This window comes from Varanus komodoensis, unplaced genomic scaffold, assembly GCF_004798865.1.
Source record: "Varanus komodoensis strain SLA01 unplaced genomic scaffold, ASM479886v1 scaffold22, whole genome shotgun sequence".
Classification (NCBI taxonomy): Eukaryota; Metazoa; Chordata; class Lepidosauria; order Squamata; family Varanidae; genus Varanus; species Varanus komodoensis.
In genome coordinates, this window is record NW_025335606.1 from 20,224,018 (window position 1) to 20,246,509 (window position 22,492).

The window sequence follows — 22,492 nt, forward strand, 5'->3', positions numbered from 1 at the left end:
CCCCGAGGGTGTGGAATGGGCTTCCACACCCTCGGGGTCCTGACTGTCAGGAAGTGCTTCCTGGCATCCAAATGGAACCTTGGCTCCCTGAGCTTTGCTCCATTGGAGCGCATTCTGCCTTCCTCTACAGGGGAGAACAGGTCTCTACCCATCTCTGTGTGACACTCACATGATTGTATGTCACCAACATATCCCCTCTGAGTCTCCTCTTCTCCAGGCTGAAGAGACCCAGTTCCCTCAGTCTCACTTCATACGCCATCCCCTGTACACTGGCCACCAACCTTGTGGCCCTACGCTGCACTGACTCCAACCTGGCTATATCCTTTCTGTAATGAGGGGCCCAAAACTGAGCACAATAGTCAAGTTGCGGGACCACCAGAGTCGTGTAGAGTGGCAGTAATACCTCTCTTGATCTAGAAGCCACACTTCTGGCTATGCAACCAAGGGTGGCGTTTGCCCCCTTGACCACCGCATCACACTGCTGACTCATGTTTAGCCTGCAGTCAACCAGCATCCCGAGGTCCCTTTCACAAGTGCTCCTCTCCAGACACTTGTCACCTAACCTGTACTTATGACAGCTATTCCTATGCCCCAAGTGCAAGACCTTGCACTTATCCACACTGAACGCCATCCTGTTGTCTCCTGCCCACTTCCATAGTCTGTCCAGATCCTTTTGTATCTGGAATACCTGCTCCTCAGTTGTGGCCACTGCTCCAGTTTTAGTGTCGTCTGCGAATTTGATCAGCAGACTGTTCACCCCTTCTTCCATGTCATTTATGAAAAGATTAAACAGGATCGGCCCCAGAACAGAGCCCTAGGGGACCCCGCTTGTCACTGGCTGCCATCCCAATGATTCCCCACTAATGGTTACCTTCTGCTTTTGGTCAGTCAACCATGCCCTAATCCACCGGACAATGCTTTGGTGTATTCCAAAACTCCTGTTTCTCAACCAGGATATCATGGGGCACTTTGTCAAAGGCCTTGCTGAAATCCAGGTATACCACATCCACTGCATCCCTTCCATCTAGCCATCTCGAAACCTTGTCATAGAATTCCACAAGGTTTGTCTGGCAGGACCTGTTTTTGCGGAAGCCATGTTGTGTGGCTGTCAGCCTCCCTTCCCTATCTAGCATTACTAGATCTCTGCCTATTATGAGCCTTTCCATTGTTTTTCCTACAATGGACATAAGGCTAACCGGTCTATAATTCCCCATGTCCCTTCTACTACCCTTTTTGAAAATGGGGACCACTGATGCCACCCTCCAGTCCTCTGGAACTTCACCTCCACGAGGTCTCAAAAACGGAGGCCAGCGGGTGTGAGAGAACCCCTGCCAACTCTCAAAGTACTTTTGGGTGTAACCCGTCAGGGCCTGGTGCCTTTGTAATGTCCAATGCCCTGAGAAGCCCCTCGACTTCAAGGGGTGGTGACTCTAATCTGTGCCCCTAAGTCACCAGCCTCATCTAATCTCCTATGCGGATATCCCCATCCTGCTTTGGGGAGAACACAGAGGCAAAATAGTCATTTAGCATCTGTGCCTGTTCCCTCATATCAGTCACTGGATCTCCTTCCTCCTTATTTAGTGTCCCCACCACTTGTCTCCCCTTCCTCTTCCTATTTACATGCTGAAAGAAGCCCTTTTTGTTGCTCTTGATTTTCTTGGCAAGTCTCAGCTCGTTATCAGCCTTAGCCTTGTGAAGAATCCTTCTGCAACGGGCCTCCTCCTCCCCTTATACCCCTTATACCCCTTGCCCCAGTACCCATTTCCTATGGAGGTTCCTGTTTCATTTAATCCCTCTAAGCACCTCCTTTCGCATCCATGGTGGAACTCTCCTCCGCCTCCCCCCGCCCTACTGAATAGAGATATCGTCAAGGCTTGTGCCTCCAAAACCTCCCTTTTGAGTGCCATCCACCCCTCCTCAACTCGCTTACCTTCCAGTAACCTATCCCAGGAGACTTTCCCCAGTCTGGCCTTCAGTTGGCCAAAGTTGGCCCTCTTGAAGTCCCAGCTTCTCAGTGCTTGACCCGCTGCACGTCCCCAGTCCCCTGATCTCAAAGCAAAGGATGGAGTGATCACTTGCATCCAGAGCTCCCCTCATCTGTACCTCATCTATCAGCTCCTCCATATTGGTCAAGATCAAGTCAAGGATGCTTCCCCCCCCTCATTGCCTCTCGGACCCTCTGTGTGAAAAACGCTCCCTCTATACCTTCTAGGAAGCGATGTGACCTGGCTGTCACCGCCGAGTGAGTCTCCCAAGTAATATCTGGGAGAATGAAATCTCCCATAATTACTGTGTCTCTCTACTGGCTGAGGTAGCAGTTTCACTTTACCTAACGGCAGGCTGGCCCTACAAGATACACTGAGCCTCCCCACATGATGTGCCTGGTAAAACCCCACTGCTGTCCTGCCCTAAGCCCTGCCTACACAGTCACATAGGCTGAAGGCTTTACAGTGAATATAGGAAGGGACTCAGTCTAAACTGTAACTCTGTTAAGCCCATGTCTTGACTTGCTTTCCCAGATGATGGCAGATTCTTCCACACTGAAAATGCATGTTTTAATATGAAAAACTGATAAAGAAGAAAGATTCGCCTCATGCCATTATTTCTGTATGGATTGGAGCACCCAACAAGCATCTGAAAAAGCAAAGGCAAGAAGCCTTTTCTTTTAAAGTGTATGAGTAAAAGGACAACAGCATCAGCCTCCCATCTTCATCTGAGCCCACAGTCACCAGAAAGCCACTCAGAAAAGTGTTGGGAAGAGCATCAGTGTGCCCCACCAATGTGACTCAACTGTGCCATAGCAAGCTGCCTTGTACACAATTGTACCCCTGCTCCATCAAACCCAGTATGGTCAGCACTGACTGGCAGCTGTGGATCTCCAGGGTTTCAGGCAGGGTTCTTTCCTAGCCCTACCCAGATTTGCCGGGGACCTTTCTGCACAAATAGCATGCACTTCACCATTAAACCATGGCTCAGGGCTGGATGACTTACAGGGACTGTGTTAGCTTGTACACTGCTGAAGAAACCACAGTGGTTTAGGCTAAGCTTCAGAGACTGGAGTACCCTTCTATTCCATGGTAGGGCTGGGCATGTGTGGCCTGGTGCATCAAGCCAATATGGGTTTTATGGGCCAAGGGTTCCTTTGACATTGAGCCCCAAAGCTATGGCAGTGCAAGGAACCCACACGTTGTGGGCCAGCTTTCTCTGACGTGGTGCCCTCCAGATGTTTTGGACTGCAAGTGGACTGTCCCTAACACTAGCCATGCCTGGCTGGGGCTGCCGGGAGTTGTTGTGCAAAGCACAGGGAGGACACCAGGTGGGGGTACCCTGCTGTACACATAAAAAGGTTGAAAGGGGTTTTCCTAATGACAGCCAATGCTGACAAGAGATGCAGGGAAGAGAGGGGGTGGAGGAGAGGCAGAGCCTGGTAGGGAAGTAGGTTGGAACATGCTGTGTGCTCAATTTACCTTTCTCAAATGCATCGATTGCCCTTTCTTTCACTGGTACACACTCTTGTTCTCAGTTTTTGGCACACTGTTATTTGCCTTGATTGGAGGCTGAAATTCTATGAAATTTAGGTCTCAGGAGAAATTGTGCTGGCTGAGGCTTGTTTTCATCCCAGCATTTTCCCTTTCCTTCTTTTTCCTTTTTTATTTTCCTGGTGTTAAAGTCTTCTGAGCATAGAGGGGAGCACTGTTTTATTTATTCTTGAAAAGTGTCATGCACATTGACAACTGTAACAACAACGGTAATAATAGAGCATGGGTTTCCTACCTCATCTCCGCCACAGGCAAAAAGAAAGATTCACCACTCACATGAAGCTCAGGACTGAAAGCTGTGGAGCTGCTTAATCCGTAAACCAGATAATCAGCTCGCAAACAAGTTGGCTGTTAGGATGAATTTCTTCTAGAAACAGCAATGGCTTTCCCCAAAATTCAGCAGCCCAGTTCAAAGCTCCATTTTCTTGCATTTTCCCTCCAGATGGAATAAATCAGACTTCCCCAATTTGGTGTCAGCCAGAAGATTTGAACCACAACTCCCATCATCCCTGAACATTGGCTGTGTGTGCTGGGGCTGAGGCAAATCATAGTTCAAAGCATCTGGAGGGCATTTGTTAGCAGAAAACTGGAATGAATGTTCAGCAGATTCCAGATACCCTGATTCTGCCTGAATAAACCTAATGCTCAATTCCTGTAGGACAACCATGTACATGTGTGGGCCTATAGCAACCTGATGTGCATACAGCAATCTGATAAAGTGTCAGCAACTTGGAGCCTCATGCTCCAGGACCCTGAGCATCAACATTTGGATTTTCCATTTGCAAATCCAGGGGGTAATAGTACCTTTCAGGTAATCTACAATTCCCTACCTAAAATTTAATTCTTATGGGATCGGAGATGACCCAAGAGAGGAGAAATACCTTCACTCTCCATCCTTTTACTTGTACAGTGCCATTGTCCATCAGCAAGACAATAGGGGGAAGTTCTTTCAACAGACAAGCCATTTCACTGGAACCTCTCTGTGAACTAGATGCTGGGGACAACAGAGGAGAATTGTTGTCTTCATGGCCTTTTGACAAGCTTCCCAGAAGCATTGGATTGGCTTCCGTTGGAAACAAGATTCTGGGACAGATAGATATCTAGTTCTTAAATTTTAAGGGTGCTATCTGATGGGGATGCCCGTAGCTCTCCAGACTCTGAGGATTACAGGCATCCTGTGCAGCACAGAAGAAGCACCAAGACAAAGGCCACCTCGGTGCTTCTTCTGCTTCGGAGAGCGGCTGCATGGCTGATTGCAGCTGTCTGACTGCAGTGCTTCAGAGGGGAAGGGAAGGAAACTAAGACCCCACCAGTCTCATAATATCTTGGCACTGCCAGTTTCTTCCCCTCCCTGCCCCCGGAACACCCCATTAACCTTGTTTCCAGAATCACTCTTGTGATCTCAGAGAGGCAGCCAGTGTGATTCCTTTTGTACTGGCTGTGAGCAGGGGAGCAGGGTGCTTTGGAGTGTGGCTCCCTAGATCTGAGATCAGCCTTCTTTTCTGACTTTGCATCTGGGACTTCACAAATTATGTGGGCACCTAAATGCTGTCTGAGGCTATGGGGCTGCTCTTAGAATCTGAGCCATTCTGGCAACCTATGATCATGAGTGAAATGATACAACCTTCTTGCTGAGACCAGCCAAGCTTTTCTTTCTTCCTCCCTCCCTCTCTCCCCCTCCCTCCCTCTCTTTCTTTCTTGTTATGGTCAAAACAAGGAAGGATAAACAACCCATTATTCCTGTTTCTCACCAAAACCTCATTTCTCTTCTTCTCAAGCCAGAAGAGCCCTCTAGGGGGCACTCTTGCCAGGCAAAAGAAAATGCAGCCAGACACCTTCATTTCTCTGCATGTTTGGGGAACACGTGACCCTCCTTGTTCCAGTCTGTTTTGTGCCCGGGAAAGGAGGCCCCCTACTAAGCATAATTTCCAGAACCACGTGAGCCTGAGATTGAACTCAAGGACATGTTTGGGCACATCCACATTGCTTTTGCGTATGGGCTCTGCAAACCATGTGGCAGCCCCTAACTCAACAGGAAATGACAAAAACAAGAAAATCGGGCAACAAGGGAGAGAATGATGCCTTATGGATCAAACATAACGTGGGTCCCCAGAAAATGATTGATCGTAAGTTTAGGGAGTCTATGCATCTTCTTACAGGATTGCATCAAGACTCAATGGATGCCTAAAGGCTGATCCACACAATCCACTTAATCAGCCACATAGAGCCTGTAATGCTCCTTAATAGAGGCCATTCCCTGTGGGGCTCCTCCCCAAGAAGCAAGTCCCCATTCTTTTGACCTAAGCAGTTGCCTTGAGGAACTGCAATGTGTGCATGGGTTTGTCAGAAAGAAAGAGTGTTACAGGGTGTAAACAGGGAAGTTTACAAAGTTACAGGGTGTAAACAGGGAAGGTCAAATGCATCAGTGGCTCTATGCCAAACACTTTGGGCTGTAGCCCCTCTGTTGCTGGTATGGGCCTCCTAAATGTTCATCTGGAGCTAGTTTGGCTCTCAGGCCAAAAATAGTCTGCCCACCTCTTGCTCTTCATGAAACCCTTTCCGTGCATTATGTTATAGACACACAACAGGTTTGCCTACAACATCGCACACAGATGGCAGGGGAGCACAGCCAGAAACTTTGTCCTGCTTCTTCATCAATACCTGAAATATTATGTATGCTAGCAGTACTTATTTATTCAGCAATATTTATATATCTCTTCCCAACTGGACTGCCTCCCAAGGAAACGGATCCTGTCTAAGGGATCATTTCTGTTCGAAGCAGATGTGCATTCAATCTCCTCTCTGCCTATTTTGTCCACCTGAAGAAAGAAGCAGATGTGTATTCCTGGAAAGTGTTTATAGGCCTCACTTACTCCCTTGCCATGCCCTGTGATCACAGCTCCACTTCTAGAGCTTGCCCTGAGAAAAATAGCCATGGATAGGTCATTTTGTGCACATGCTCTTTCAAAGGCTGGGTGTCAGGATAAGCCACATATATTGCACACATGCACACCCAACATGCACAGCCACCCAGAGACATGTACACAACACTTCTGTGGGACCATTCAGCCACTCTAAAATGTTGGGAAGGGATTTCTGTGACTTTCAGGGTGTGGGTGGACAAATTCACATAATTTTCAGGTGCACATGGGTGTATGCTAAAGACAAGGCAGTTGAGAGTTGTTGCTTTTACCAAAAAACCCAAAGCCTCCATCCTCTTTTTGGCACTGGCATGGCTGCCATCAGCATCACACTTGGCATCCCTATAAGTTTGGTAAGAATGCCTCATGACAGCCTTCACCAACGTATTGTCCTCCAGATGTTTTGGATTAAAAGTCCCAGGCTCCCTGATCATTGTGCATGTTGGTCAATGAAATTAGAAGCAGGGTTGGGATGAAGCCTACTGGAATTCATCCCTCCAAGCTTTCACAGGCTTCCTCTTGTGCTCAGCTCAGTCTTCCAAATTGAGCCAAGAGGTAGTTCATGAATGTTAGAAGACCTTCAACCTTCTTCTGCATCAGCTGCAGCCACCCTAAAGATGCTGTAGCTGGCACAGAAGGGAGACACCACTTGTGCAGTGGAGACTGCGGGCTGCTTTTCAGGCAAGCCCTTTGCAACCAGGCTTCTTCCACATAGTTGCAGTGGCTCAGGTAGCATGAGAGGTGCAGCACAGGTTCAATTCCAGATGAGTGACCCACAGGCACTGGGCAATCTTGCCAGGAACTCAGACTCTGGCCTGTTGCAAAGTGGACTGGAATCTGGAGAGCAGAATCTATCCCTGGGATAGATTCCTCACACATCCCTAGTCAGAAGGATGCTTGAACTTGTGCACTGCCTCACTGAGAGGATCACATGTGAATCGGCTCAGAAGGGGAGGAAAGAAAATATTCCCCACCTAACTTCTGCATGCAAGCATGTAAGCGGGCCTCCAGGACCAGCACCCGCTGCTGAAGCTCCTCGTAGTCATAGGCGCCCATCTCTTCCTGGATCTGTAGCAGGTTGCCCGAAAGGTTCCGCACTTCCTCTTTGAGCTGCACAATGGTCCGGGTGTCTGACTTGTACTGGTCCAGCACAGGGATAAGTGGCATCAGCTCTGTCATTTTGTCCTTCAGTTCCTGCCAAAAGGAAGATGAGAAATCAATCAGGGGAGAGAGAGGAGAGAATGGTTCCATGCTTCCAACCTAATCTTTGGCATTCCGTAGCCAGCAACATTTCACACATGTGGTGTGCATTGATTGAGAGGTGCAGAAGAAGACCTCTTCATGTTGGTTTTAATGCAAAGTTACTTCATTTCATACTGTTGAACTAACAGTCAAATCAAAACACACTTATCTTTTAAAACTTGGTCTTTGAGCTTTGCCATGGAGATCTCATTTTAAAAATGCCTATAAAATGTATATATTGGGGAAAACAAGGTTGAAAATTGCATTTTATTAGGGAAAATTATGTATTTAGTAATTACACATTTAAAATGCATGTACAAGGAGAAATGTGTATAAAAAGCTTACAGATTTTCATGCAAACTTTAAACACAATAATAATAATTTCAAGAGAAGAATGTACCAAACACAAGACTGGAAAAATTCTGAGTTTAAGATCAACTAAACTTAAAACCTGAAAAAGAGGAACAGAGAAACTGAAACTGATGCATTTGTCCATCCCTGTGTTGACTTATGTCTACTACTTCAGAGTTCCAAATACAACATAAATGTGCTCCACATCAGTGGAAAACAAGGGAGACATGCAGCAAGACACAGCAGCATTTCCCTACCTCCCAGCAAGAGTGGTTCTGCTATCCATGAGCCAGCCATGTCTTCCTGAAGGATACTGTGAATTGGTAGAGGCTCAGGCCAGCCTTCTATGAGCCTCTCTTCCCAGTTTTCCCATGTTCCCCTAATTCCCACTCAGTGTTCCATGACTACTGAAAATGTACAGTCCACATTTGAGACAGTGGGTTGTCAGCTAAGGTTATTATTTTTGTAGTAACCTCAAGGTACATATAAAATGTGTGTATAGATTAGCAAACAATGCCAACTTGCATGCATCTATGCATATTTCAGAATAAAGCTTGTAATTGTTTAGAAACAATAGAGGGGAAGTCTAAGACCACAAGGTGACCCATATGCCTGCTCAGCCCACTTTCTAGTTGCTAAGCCCCCTCCTTTCATTATCTTTAAACCAGTCTTGGACTACATAGCCTGTCAAATAGAGAAGGTGTACAAAAGAGGACTGCTCTTTGGCAGCTTTCACGCAGAGAACTGTTAATGTAGGACACATGGCTACATGAGTTGTGAGAGATGTGAGGCACCTGAGACGGTCCTACAATTCCCCAGGAACTAATTTCTGAGCCATGTGTGGGTTTTGGTTTAATTCTCCAAATGGCCATCTTCAGCATTAGTAAGTTTTCAGTAGGGGTAGGGAAGCTTTTGGGTCCATGGGTACCATGAGAAGTCTGAGAAGCTGTCCCCGGCCTAGCCATTGTATGGCTCCTAAGGGTGGGCATGGCTAGGTACAAAGGAGAAGCAAGCTGCCCAGAGGAATTCATGGGAAATTAAGATGGCAGCATCTAAGGATTTAGGGATATCATTAAATCCATTGCACCTGCCTTTTATGGATGGTCAGGCGACTTTCATTCCATCACTCATAGACAGAATCAGATCTTTTAGCACTTTGTGAATATTCCTTCCATTTGCATTAATGCTCATTAGTGCCAATTCACACTTGTGCTACTATGTATTAGTGCTAACATGCACTGGCACAAATGAGCACTAATGAACATTAGCACAACTGTGACTTTGCAAGAATCCCCCTCCAAAAAAGTTAAAAACACACCATGCTCCAGAATCCAAATCTCCAGAATCCACAGAGCTCTGAAAAAGCCACTCCACTGCAGACACTATAGGCCAGATTCATAAAAACATGAACTCACTGAAATCCACAGCAGAGTTCTCCAACTACTGTAGCAACAGCTGAAGGCTTCTACTTCACTTTGAAGCAATCCCAGAAAATATGAACAGAAACACTGGGAGGAAAAGGATGTCCCACTGGGCATCAAGGAAAGTATTCCAGGAGTAGATTGGAATTCATAGGTACTCCACTCTCTGGCCCTGGTTTGCAGGAGGATGAAGAGCAACATTGGCATGACATTTGGTGTGACTTTCCAGGAAGCATTGCTGTGCCTCAAGTAAAGACCATCTTGTGATCTACCAATGTGTCCAGAAAGGTTGCAAAAACTAATGAACAAGCCAAGAAACGCTCCCTGCAAATGTTGCATGTGACATGGAGACATCATCATTAGGACACCATTCAACATAGGGGGGAGGTCTCCTTTGGGGACTGAGATCACAATGAAATTTGGTGTGCATGTTCATAACACAATTCTTCATTTGCAAATTGAATGCCAAGATTACTTACTTATATAAAAATGCATTCCCCTTGACTACAATGGTCTCCAAAGAGGCTCATATCAATAAAAAATGGAGACTACAATGGACATAAGGCTAACGGGTCTATAATTCCCCATGTCCTTTCCACTACCCTTTTTGAAAATTGGGACCACTGATGCCACCCTCCAGTCCTCTGGAACTTCACCCGTTCTCCACGAGGTCCCAAAAATGGAGGCCAGCGGGCGGGAGAGAACCCCTGCCACCTCTCAAAGTACTTTTGGGTGTAACCCTTCAGCGCCCAGAGCCTTTATAATGTCCAATGCCCTGAGGAGCCCCTCGACTTCAAGGGGGGTGACTCTAATCTGTGCCCCTAAGTCCCCGACCTCATCTAATCTCCTATGCAGATCTCCCCCGTCCTGCTTTGGGGAGAACACAGAGGCAAGATAGTCATTTAGCATCTGTGCCTGTTCCCTCGTATCAGTCACTGGATCTTTTTCCTCCTCATTTAGTGGCCCCACCACTTGTCTCCCCTTCCTCTTCCTATTTACATGCTGAAAGAAGCCCTTTTTGTTGCTCTTGATTTTCTTGGCAAGTCTCAGCTCGTAATCAGCCTTAGCCTTGCAAAGAATCCTTCTGCAATGGGCCTCCTCCTCCCGGTATACCCTTTTGTCTATTTCCCCCAGTACTCATTTCCTGCGGAGGTTCCTGTTTCATCTAATCCCTCCAAGCACCTCCTTTCGCATCCATGGCGGCACTCTCCTCTGCCTCCCCACCTTACTGACTAGAGGTATCGTCAAGGCTTGCAACTCCAAAACCTCCCTTTTGAGTGCCATCCACCCCTCCTCAACTCGCTTACCTTCCAGTAACCTATCCCAGGAGACTTTCCCCAGTCTGGCCTCCAGTTGGCCAAAGTTGGCCCTCTTGAAGTCCCAGCTTCTAGTGCTCGACCAGCTGCACGTCCCCAGTCCCCTGGTCTCAAAGCAAAGGATGGAGTGATCACTCACATCCATAGCTCCCCTAATCTGTACTTCATGTATCAGCTCCTCCCTATTGGTCAAGACCAAGTCAAGGATGTTTCCCCCCCTTGTTGCCTCTTGGACCCTCTGTGTGAAAAACCCTCCCTCTATAGCTTCTAGGAAGCGATGTGACCTGGCTGTCACCGTCGAGTGAGTCTCCCAAGTAATATCCGGGAGATTGAAATCTCCCATAATTACTGTGTCTCTCCCCCGAGATATCCTTACAATCTGGTCTGTCAGGACATCATCCAGGGTCTCAGGTTGACCTGGAGGGCGATAACATACCCCCACTGTCAAGTCTCTTTCCTTTTCAAAACCCCTATGTTTCACCCAGACTGCCTCTACCAAATCCCCATCTGTGTTGCATTCTATCTCACTGCATCCTATCCCTTCCCTGATGTATAAAGCCATGCCCCCACCTCTCTTTCCCTTCCTGTTCTTTATAAAATGGTGATACCCTTCTATGTTCACATTCCAGACTTGCCTTTCATCCCACCAAGTTTCTGTGATTCCCACCAGGTCATACCCTCCTATTCCCAGGAGAGCTTCAAGCTCATCCTGCTTACTACCCATGCTCCTAGCATTGGTGTACATGCACCTCAACTCCTTCCCACCGCTTCCTTTCCTTGGTGTTCCCAGCCTCTTCCTTCCTCCCATCCTCCCTGATACCTGGCCCCTCTCTGTAGGAGTCCTGTCAGTCCCTGCAGTACCTCTAAAACCCTGCTCCCAGAGCCCTGGTCCTCCCTCCACACTTGTCCAGTGCAGACACCTTATTGGGGGGCCTGAACCCCCCCCAGCTCAGTTTAAAGTCTTCCTGACGAAGCTCGCTAGAGCATCTCCAAAGGACCTTTTCCCCATCCTCGTGAGGTGCAACCCTTCCCTTGCCAGAAGTCCATTGGCAAGAAACCGGGTGCTGTGGTCGAGGAACCCAAAGCATTCCTTCTGGCACCACACCCTAAGCCAGTCGTTCACCTCGGAGGCCCTCCTGTCCCTTCCTGGCCCAAATCCCCGGACAGGTAAGATTGACGAGAAGGCCACTTGGGCCTTCAGCTCCCTGAGTTTCTTCCCCAAGGCCTCAAAGTCCCTGGTGGTCCCAACCACACCATGCCTGGCCACATCGTTTGTGCCCACATGGATCACCAGGAGTGGCTAGTGAACAAGACGCTCCACTCTGTCCTTCACATGCTGGATGTGTGTGCCCGGCAGGCAGCAAACCTCCCTTGTCTCTAGGTTGGGGTGGCACACCACCGCCTCAGTGCCCCTCAGCCGGGAGTCCCCAACAACAATCACCCACCACCGTACATTCCCGGTGCTGGTGGGCGGCCGTGCCCTGGCCCTCGCCTCTCCTGCAGTGGCCCCCTTGCCGCCTGACGTCCCAGGCTGGGGGTCCTGCTGGTTCCCCGAGGTCTCATCAGCCCCAGCCTCCCCAAGTGGAGAGAACCTGTTTCCCAGTTCCAGATTGGTGCCAGGAGAAGGAGGAGGCAGTGCTGGCCTCCTCCTCCTGTGGGTGACATGCCTCCATGTCTCTGCGGCTGCTCTTCCCATGGCCCCTCCCTCAACCCTCTGTCCAGAGGGGGGCTGCTCCCGGGGGGCCTGGAGAGCTCTCTCGGCTCTCAGGCACCTCACCTCCTCCTCTAGCAGGGTCACCATCTTACACCGAGGGCAAGTGTATCCCTGCCTCTCCTGGGGGAGAAGGGCGAACATGTCGCAGCTCTCGCAGTGGACAGCAACACCCGTGACTCCCGCCAAGGCCATCTCCTGGTCTGCCATCGGTATCCCTTCCGAGACCTTACCTTGGTCCCCTGCCTTGTTTGTCCTGCAGTTCCTCTCACTCGCCCAGTTCTCCCAGACAAGAACCCACTCGCACACACACAAGGATAAAATAAACTTATATATAAATTGGAAGAAAAACAAAGCACAGCACAGCACAGCACAGTACAAACAAAACAAACAAACAAACAAACAAACAAACAAACCTCTGTGTCTCAGGGAAAGGAGTCTCCGGACAGCCTGGGCCGCAGCCAAGGGATGACGCCAAGGGACGACGCCCTTCCTCTCTGCTGCTCCTGGCTCTCTGCTCCTCAGCCCAGCTCCTACCTTGCCTTTGCCAGTCCCCTGGTCACTCAGCACTCTCTCCCAGCCTGTGCCTCTGCTGCTCTGCTGCTCTGCCAAGAGGCCAGAGCCAAAATGGTAGCTTCCAGGAGCCAGGAAGGGCAAGTTCCCCATCCACCCTTTAAAAAGAGTCCAGAATGGTGCCAGAGGAATGAGTAGACTCAGCGAGTGCTCAGGAGTCTGGGTTACAGGTGCTGACTTGCATTCTGACCTTTGGCATTACCAAACTGTGGTACAACCATGGCTGGCTTCTCTTCCTGTCAAAGCAGAGACATGGCATTGTTCTCTTTCACCACTCCCTAATGAAGATCAAAGGATTTGTTGTACATTGCTTACCAGAGGCCCCGTTAATGATGACAGAGTGCCTGGAATATAGTTAGGCACTCATCAGAATGCACCAGGCATCCTTTGCCTCTTGGATCCCAAGTTAATAATTATGATGCTCAGCTAACTCTGCTTCTTCCATGCGCTTTAGGAGTGCCATCTAATTGCTCACTACAGCCCTGAATAACATTCTTCCTTTGTTCAGGGTGGTGAGCAAGACTCAAGCAAGGAAAGCAACATCTACCATTTAATGGATTAAAAATGGGGATAGGAGCCAGCCCTCTATGAAGGGTTAGCTTCAGTTTTGCACAGCTTCACCAAGAAATAGCAAGTGCCTGCACCACACAGAAGTGCCATGCCTGAATGGGCAGAAGCTCCATGCCTTGAATGACTTCATCACAGACTGTCTGACTTTCTGATTCAAACACCATTGAGGCTCGGCCACTCCTGTCACAAGCTTGAGAAGTGACATGTATCCAGGGCAGGAGGGGCACCAGTCTGGTAGCAGACTGAAGGCCACGCACTGCTCTGAAGATCCAGGCACTCTTTACAGCAGGGGTTCAGAACTTCTGTCAACCAGAGGGCTGAAGTCAATTTTAGAAACCATCTTGGAGCCTTACAAACAGCAGTGACTACCTGAGATCGGCTCTGGGGGATCACAAGACTGCCAGGACTATGGAGGCTTCTGCTCTGCAGCATTAAGTCTCCCTGCTTGAACTGCTTGCGGTTCCCTCCTCCAATGTGGAGTTCCCGTGGCAAAAGAGGTGTGGGAAATCAATGCCTGGTGCAGGCTGGGTGGAAAATAATGATAACAGAAAGAGGAAACGATAAGAGGACTATACAATTATAAAATTTCTAACACTGAGGGTGCAATAATCAGTGGTTGTTTCCAGCTGTCAGGATGAAGTGTTAGGGAGTGGGAGAGAAATAGGCTGGGCTGCTGGATAGAAATCAGCATAAGTGCAGTTCCAGCCTCCTCTTCCCCCCACAAAGGCCTACTTCTGACCTTGTGGGGAGGAGCTGGGTGGTTCTTTCCCTGGCAGCTGCAAGTGTGGGGTGGGGTGAAACATCCTCACAGTCCCAGCTCCAAGATTGCTGCATCTCAATCCTAATGGTTTGGAGGCCATTGGATCACACCCTACATTTGTACAATTATAAAAGTAAAATTATAAAACTAAAATTATGAAATTGTGCCATCAAACTCAGATGATGACATTACTTGTGAAATTAAAATCATGAGATCAATTTTTGCATTAACAGTATGACAGAGATCATACATTAAAATGATGAATGGACATGTCTTTTTCCTTCCCTTCTTTTCTCATATAACCATGGAATCGGAGAAGGGTCACCTTGCTGAACTGACTGGGAAGACCATGAGCCTGGTCCCTGCCCCCAAAAGTTTCCATCCACAGCAGGCAGAGCCTCTCTGCATGTTGCCTCGTGCTGCTGGGTGCCTCCACAGCTTTATCCACCTGACACCCAAAGGTGAGACACGATGCAGGTGCCTGCTGCCTCTGAGCTTTGGCAATTCTTGCATCATTTTCTGAACTTTAAAGGCCAGAGCTTGCTGGGGAGAGCTGACTGTGTGTGGCTGATGGCAAGCTGAGAGGCTTAAAGGCAGGAGAGAAATTGCTGCTGCATTTTTTATGACCTTGGCTGAGAGTGGAAAGGGAAAGCCATTTGTGAACAAAGAGCAGCCAAAGAAAGGCAGGCTTTGGAACAGAAAATGCAGGTGATGTGGAACAGGGGGTAGGGGTGGGTGGCAAATAGCTGGACTTGCTGATGTTTGCAGATGTAGCAAGAAAGGCTCAAAAAGAATGGCAGAGAAGCAGCAAGGCAAGAAGTATGGTGGCTGCACATGCATTGCTGAAGGTTGTGGCAATGTGTGTGAAGGATGAAGTGCTAGGCTGTGGAAAGGGCTTTGGAGGGCTGCTGCTGGGCAGAGCAAGCAATACTCTTCCAAACATTTTAAATTCTTCTGGGTGTGCTTTATCTTTGGTCTTAATAAATTTACATTGTTTATATTATGTAGTGCCCTGAGAGCTTCAGTTTTGGGAGACTCAGAAATTCAGATGATGATGATTATGATTTCTGGCCTCTTAAAAAAATTCTAATAATAATGATGATATGGGCAAGATGGATAAATAGTCTGATCTCATATCTTCTTTGTGGTGTGTGTGAGTGAGTACTCAAACAGTCAGTGGACTCTGATGGTTTCAATGTTACTGAGCCAGAGTATTCACTCCAGGTTGCCTGTTTAAGGAGCTATCCATGCTGATGAAGCTATTTGGGAACTGAGTTCAGCACCAAGGACAGCTCCTTTAACGGTTAAAATACGGAGTGCACATATAGACGTTGGAGCAACTGGCTTCTCTTAAAAGCAGCAGAGAACACTAGTCCTTGCAAACACCAAACTGGCTTAGATACAGACTTGTTGATGAAGATGTTTCAATTCCAGCGGTAGGCTATTGTGCCTGCCCCAGTCTGGGTGTATTGTGCAGGAGCACTTTAGCTCATTGTGTCAAAGAGCAGGCTGACCAGGTAGGCTTCTACTTGTGCACAAAGACTTGCTTGCTACTTGACACAGACAAATGGACAAATGGAATCAAGCAAGCATCGCTATAACACATTTCAAATGGTCAAAGCATTTTCCTTCACCCTCCCTATTGATGGTGGAGAAAGGCTTTAGCATTGTGATACATCCCATGATTTTCTGGTGCTTCTAGGTAGGACAGGGAAGGCTTTCATTGGAAGTTCTGGTCTGCTGATCAATATCTACAATATGGAGCCAGATAAAAGATGGGGAGAAGGGGAAGTATGTGGAAAACTCTTAGGGTTTGCAGGGATGTGTGTTTTTTAAAGACCCATCCTGGGAATAATAATTTAAAAAATGATCTGTGCATGCGTGATTATAAGGAACAAAGGCCACTGAAGGCAAAGCATAGATGCAAGAGGCAATGTAGGACAATGACAAATGAAGCCAGCTAAGCAGAAAGCTCAGTTTATTCAATTTTGACTCACTTACGACATATCATGCTGGAGGGGCCAAGTGACAGGCTGACCCATACACTCAACAAACCCTAGAAAAACTAGCCTATTTTCTAAACCATTTGGTGATTTTTCATAAAGGGAAAACAGAGAGCATAGCAAAGAGGAAAAATGGAGCATGAATGTTGACATTTCTGACTGTGTGCAAGGGTTAAATTATGTTGATGGCATTGGGAACTGCTGAAGGGAAATGAAAGAAAATGCTCAGAAGAGAATCTGCTGGAAAGGGTGAACATGGGAATAATACTGAATGGGAGGATGGGTCTAAGCAGGGGTCCAGTAAATGGAGCACACTGTGAGGCAGCCAGGGATGGACTGTGGGGCCCAAGGCTAGTGATCTGCATTCTGAGAGGGGAGGTAGTAAATGTGCACTCAGAGAGTGGCATGTGATAAGAACATCAAGGCAGCAGAAGCAAATTCCATGTTATCCTCATAGTCAGGATGGTGCTATGGGTTAAATGAACTTAAAATGCAGAACTGCACATGTTCAGAATGCAGGGTGTCCTCTTAACAGTAATACCAGTAGTAAAGCAGAAGTTTGGGGTTCCATTCCATTCCATTCCAGCATGCTCACTGGATAGTTTGCAGAGGTGATTAGCAGTTTGGTGGGTTTTTTTGCTTGTACTTCTGCATACTTTGGGGTTTTGCCAAGCATGCTGATTCCTCCTGCTTGTTTTGCAGTTTCTGTTTTTGCGCTCCATTCCAGTTAGCACACCCCACCTGAATTTAGTATTAGAGGGGGCAATACACTGCAATGTTCCACATTTCATCAGATGTATAATGATGATATAACACCTGTTTAGTGCTAAGGGGGTGATCTCTGATATGGTTGCCACTGTGAGAGATGCACAAGTCAAATAATGAAGACAAATGAGGATATTAGCTGTTCAAGGATAGCCAGATAGCCTAATTTAACATAAGCCCTGGCCCTAATTCCTAGGAGAGGCATTCCAGTCTTTGAGAATGGGAGGAAAGGGGAACAAAAGCTGGGAAACTACTAAATGTTTGCTGGACAAGGGAAATGAGAGGAGGCCAGACAAATTGGATGTAGCCACATGAAAAACTCTGGAGGGTTGGACTGGGCTCTAGTTGGGTTGGAGTTGGCTCCTCAGTCAGATGTACTGCACATTTGTCTCAAAACATGCCCTAGGCTTAGATACTATGCTTTTAAAGTAGATCCATTTTATGTAGAATGGATCTGTTTTTAATATGGATCATAGAAAAGCCTGCTTCCTGTGCAGGGCTGGGATAGTGGTCCCAGATAGCATGGTGGAGCAAAATGAAGGGAAGGCTGTTGTCTGAATGTTGGTGGCTTGGTCCTTGCCTCAGTCTCATCTACTGTCCTAAATGTTTCTACATGCCAGCTAATTCACATCCTGACTGCATGGCGCTGAGCAACATCTGCCCAGTGGCTTCCTCTCCACACACACACACCCTGCCCCACTAGCACCATGCTGCTAGCTGTCAGTCTGGGTCGCAGGGCACATTTTCAGTCCCAGTGGCAACCAGCAGCAGTGACCCAGAGTCCCAGCAGCTTGGAAAGGCTCCATCCCTTCTCATTAGCTTGGCAACTCTGGGCCAGAATTGTTATGCAGGCAGAAAAGAGACATGGGACTTATATTTTGGAGTGTCTGACAGATGGCAAAAATAGGTACTTTCTGACAGTGCTTAGAGACATCATCAGGGTTGCCAGATTTAGTTTGAAAGGGGAAATATGGAACCAAAAATGTCCAGACAGAACAAAAAAAAAGAGAATACAATAATAGAGATGAGGAGCAACAAAACTGCAGTGAATAAAACGATAAGAGGAGAGAGGGATATGTATTGCGCAAACAGGATCCGAAACATGGAAGCTACAGGAAAACTATATAAAATTGTACAAAGTGAAGGTATGAACTAATGGGAAATAACAGTGGCAAGAAGTAGTCAGCAAAATTGGAAATGTTTGGGCTTAAGGAGCATAGTTTGGCTTCTGGGTTTAGGTGTGGATTTGATATGATGTGTTAATTTAGGATTGCAAGTACATCTGGGCTATCTCGATGCAAAGATCTTGGATTTTATCCCTTAGCTTCTTTCTTGTCTTCCAAGCTAATATATGCATTCTGTCTCTTAAGCAGTGGCTGGAGGTAATTTTCTAGGAATAAAAGTGCATCTTTCCGAAATGGATAGCAGTGAGTTCAGAAAGATGTATCATCTCACTCCTACTTTAAGAATTGGCTAGAATAGATACATTCTTAAGTAAATATTGCAAAACAGTAGGGGTTGGGTCAAATTGTATCCATTCATAAAAACACTTTCCAATCCAGTAAAGGCATCTATTAACAGAAGGGGAGATGTGATTTCTCCTTCCCCTTCCCCTTTTCCTCCACCTCCTTGTTTTTATAAGGTAGAGGAATGCCTTATAAAGGCAAAGAAACTGCCCTATAATGATTCAGATGAGGGATCCATCTAGTCCCTGGCTGCCAACATTGATTGGTAGGTTGCAGATAGGAAATTTTCCCTGTTCAGGGTGTGCTAGAGAATCTACATCAGTGGGGCTCCTCATCCATCACAGCTTTTCCTTTGAGCTTTATAGGAGGTAACCATGATGGTGAACCTATTGCAGGGGATGGAGCTTAGCACCATGGATAGCTTCTATAGAGCTTGCCTCCTGTGGCTGCACTGCATGAGCACAACTGACATAACAGTCACCAGCCTTCCCTGCCTGCTTGGAGATGCCAGGGATTGAACTGGGGATGCTCTGTGTGCAAAGCGGGATGCTTTGCCCCTGAGCTATGGCTCCTCTCTCCCTTCTGATCCCACCTTTCTTCAGCCTCTTTCAATCTGCTTGAAAGGGTTGGGGGATCCTCTGGGACAGTGTGGCATGTTGGTGTAGGGGGCTGAAAGAGAAGAAAGAATTTGCAATAATTTCCCTCTCCCACTTCTGTTCAAAGAGCCACAAAGAACCTTCAGGAAGTGGAAGGACAGTACTAGAGGCATCCCATCATCTACAATACTTCCTGGAATGTTTACAGTTGGGATAGGAATGGGATGTGGGAGCAGAGGGACAGGATAGACTTCAATGAGCTGAGGCAACTGGAATGTTAGCTGGGTCCTTGGCACAGTGATTCACCACAATCTTGGGGCAAAAGTCATGCAAAAACATTCAATGGGTTGAAGCCAGAGAGTTGTTTTTAGAGTGAAGCTATTGAAATATGAGTTTGAGACAGACATGTCTAATCTAAGTTCCAGGAATTCAACAGTAACAGTAAGTAGGATTAAGTCTGAATTCTACCCTAAATATTTCACCTTATTTATTTATTTATTTGGACTTTTATCTCACCCTATTAGCCATAAAGCTCCCTGGATGGGTCACAAATATAGAGGCATACATTAATTGGGGAATGCTTCCCCCAGTACCTGTTTGGAGCAAGCCCTCTCCAGCCTCATTAATTGCCAGCCCATCTACTAGCCCAGTGGAAGAGGCAAAGATCAAGAATGTACACTGCAACACTGAGAACTTAAGAACTGCTTTGCTGGGAGAGCTCAAAGGCTCCTCCAGCCCAGCATGGCATTTCTGACAGCAACTAACCAGAAATGTCTCTGTGAGGCTCACCAAAGAACAGAGCAATTAGTCTTTCCCTGCTCTCTGTCTCTGGTACCTGCTATATGCAGACATCCTGTTTTCAAAAATGAGGGTTTCCACTTAACTCTTTTTAGAGCCATAAGACATAATAGCTATCTTCCATAATTGTCTTTAATCCCTTTTAAAGCTAATGGCTAGGGAAGTTGGAGAAATCCATAATCGGTTCAAATGATTTTGGTGAACTGTAGAAATGTTTAGAGTTACTCTTATTTGACAGACTTGCGGATAGTTGTTGCTGGGTTTTTTTTAAACTCTCTGGAAATGTATGCAAATAGTTAGAAAGTTAGTGCAAAATACACCAAGATATATGCCTTTAAAATAATAATTATTATGATTACGCATCTCTGATCTCCCTCTGTCACATAGGTTTTTCTGTGTTTTGTTCATTGAGTGTATGCTGAGTTAAGAAACATTTGCAAATTGTTACCTGTCAGTGAAAGTTACATAAATTACAGCAGACCAAAGTGGAGGGTGGAGAGAGAAATCCAATTCTCTCAACAACCAGACAGAATGGAACAGATGACACAAAATCTGGACAGCCCATTTGTGGTTCTCACAACCAGTATTGGGAGTCTGGCCACCATACAGTAGCACATTCACATTATCATCATCTGCATCTGCATCATCATCATCTCTATTCTGCCAAAAGCCAGAGCTCTCTAGGCAGTTGATACTACAGTTGATGAAAGATAATAAAATGCAATATAAAATATAAATAACAGTAAAAACATGATAAACATTAACTAAAGATTTAAAATTATTAAAAGATTTTAATAATTTAAGCAACTAAGATAAGTATAGCCTTGCTAAAAACAAAAACCTGACACTATTATTTATTTATTTATTTATTAAAACATTTTTATGCCGCCCCATTCGCCGAAGCCTCGGGGCGGCTTACAACACTAAGTTAAAATAATTATAATATAAATCAAAAATATAAACATTAAATGAAAAATACAAAAATACAGTATAAAATAAGCCGCCCTGGCCAGATAAAATCCAAATAGCACTACCCAAATAGCACTACCCTTCCATGTGCTATTTAAAGTTATTAAATGCCTCAGCATAGAGAGCAATCTTAACCTGGCATTGACAAGAGAGGCAAAGGTGGTGCCATGTGGGGCTTGGTGGGTGATCATTCCATAACTTGGGGGCTACCACAAAGATGGCCCTCCTCCATGTTGCTGCAGTTCCAAAGCTGACAGTAATGAAGGGTCAGTGGGATCCATCTCAGCATCCGTTTCACGGATGAGACCCAGCCTGACAGAAGCAATTGGCATCACTGGGCACCTGCTGAGGGCCCCAACCCAACAGGGGGATGACAGCTGACCACTGCAGCTCCCTGACCTTGCTCTTGCTCCTCTTTGCTGCTCTGTCTCTTCCATTGCCCTCTCCAAACATGAAGTAAAGGAAAGCAAGAGAAGCTGCTGCCCTGCCCTACCTTCCCAGAGAGTGCAAACAAATCACCAGGAAAGGATAGGAAAGATGGGGATGCATTCACATAACTCAGGACAAGCCTTCCCCAGCCTGGTGCCCTCTAGATGTTCTGGACTACAGCTCCCATCAGTCCCAGTCAGCATGGCTAACAATTAGGGTGGTAGGAGTTGTAATCCAAAACCTCTGAAGAGGACCAGAAGGCACCCCATCACAGGAGGATGGCAGATAAAAGGAGGAGTGATCATGCAAATCATGCTGAGATAGAAAGAATGAGCTGAAAGATCAGAAGCCACTGGCAATGGGGTCACTTAGGACCACAGTGGAAGCTTAGCTGGCCCAAGATGTTTCTACAGGTTTGCAGACCAATCAGAAGGCTGGGCTGGGAGCCAGGCAGGTACCGAGAAAGAGGCTGAGGCAGAAGAGAGAATGAAGATGGTGCTGCTACACAAATCTCCTCCCTTGGGTTGGCAGAACAGGATTTTTCCAAGGACTGAGGTCACTGACTTGAATCTCAGGGGTCCTGGACACAGATGATGCATGAAGTGGGTCATCTTTCCACAGAGCAGGGTCTCCTCCAGGTGACCCACTGGTCCAGGGCAGGCCCCAATAAGTTAGCAGTCACGTGTATCTATCATTTGTTGGCATGCACAACTTATTAGAGAGGCAATCATAGACTTTGGCAGACTGGGCTTTCTAATCAAGAGACCTTCCAGTGGGCCACCCCCAGCCCAGCTGCCTCTGGGATGCTGTGGCAGTCTCTGGCTTGCTGCTCCCTCTCAACCATGCACCAGTTAGACACCCATTATTCTCAGTGAATGTCTCTAATCACTGTGGTACAGTTGAAAAATTACCAAGAAAGGTAATTGAATGGCAAAGGGCCCAGAGTATGGATGGTGTGTGTTCATTTATCAGCAGCACCAATTCCTCCCTTGCAGGTGCCTGGAGGGGGGAACAAAGGGGCTTGTTGATTCGCTGGGATTTTAATTGTAAATGTGATGCTCC

At 46.9% G+C, this 22,492-nt stretch overlaps 1 protein-coding gene across 3 annotated transcripts in view; it reads right to left on the minus strand.

The window, feature by feature from the left end:
- Nucleotides 1–22,492, minus strand: part of OLFM2 (olfactomedin 2) — a 216,390-nt gene that overhangs the window by 21,240 nt on the left and 172,658 nt on the right. For all 3 annotated transcript variants that reach the window (XM_044431568.1, XM_044431567.1, XM_044431566.1), the window contains one exon: nt 7,435–7,654. In XM_044431568.1, coding sequence (XP_044287503.1) covers nt 7,435–7,654 — 220 coding nt within the window. The remainder of the gene's footprint in view (nt 1–7,434; nt 7,655–22,492) is intronic.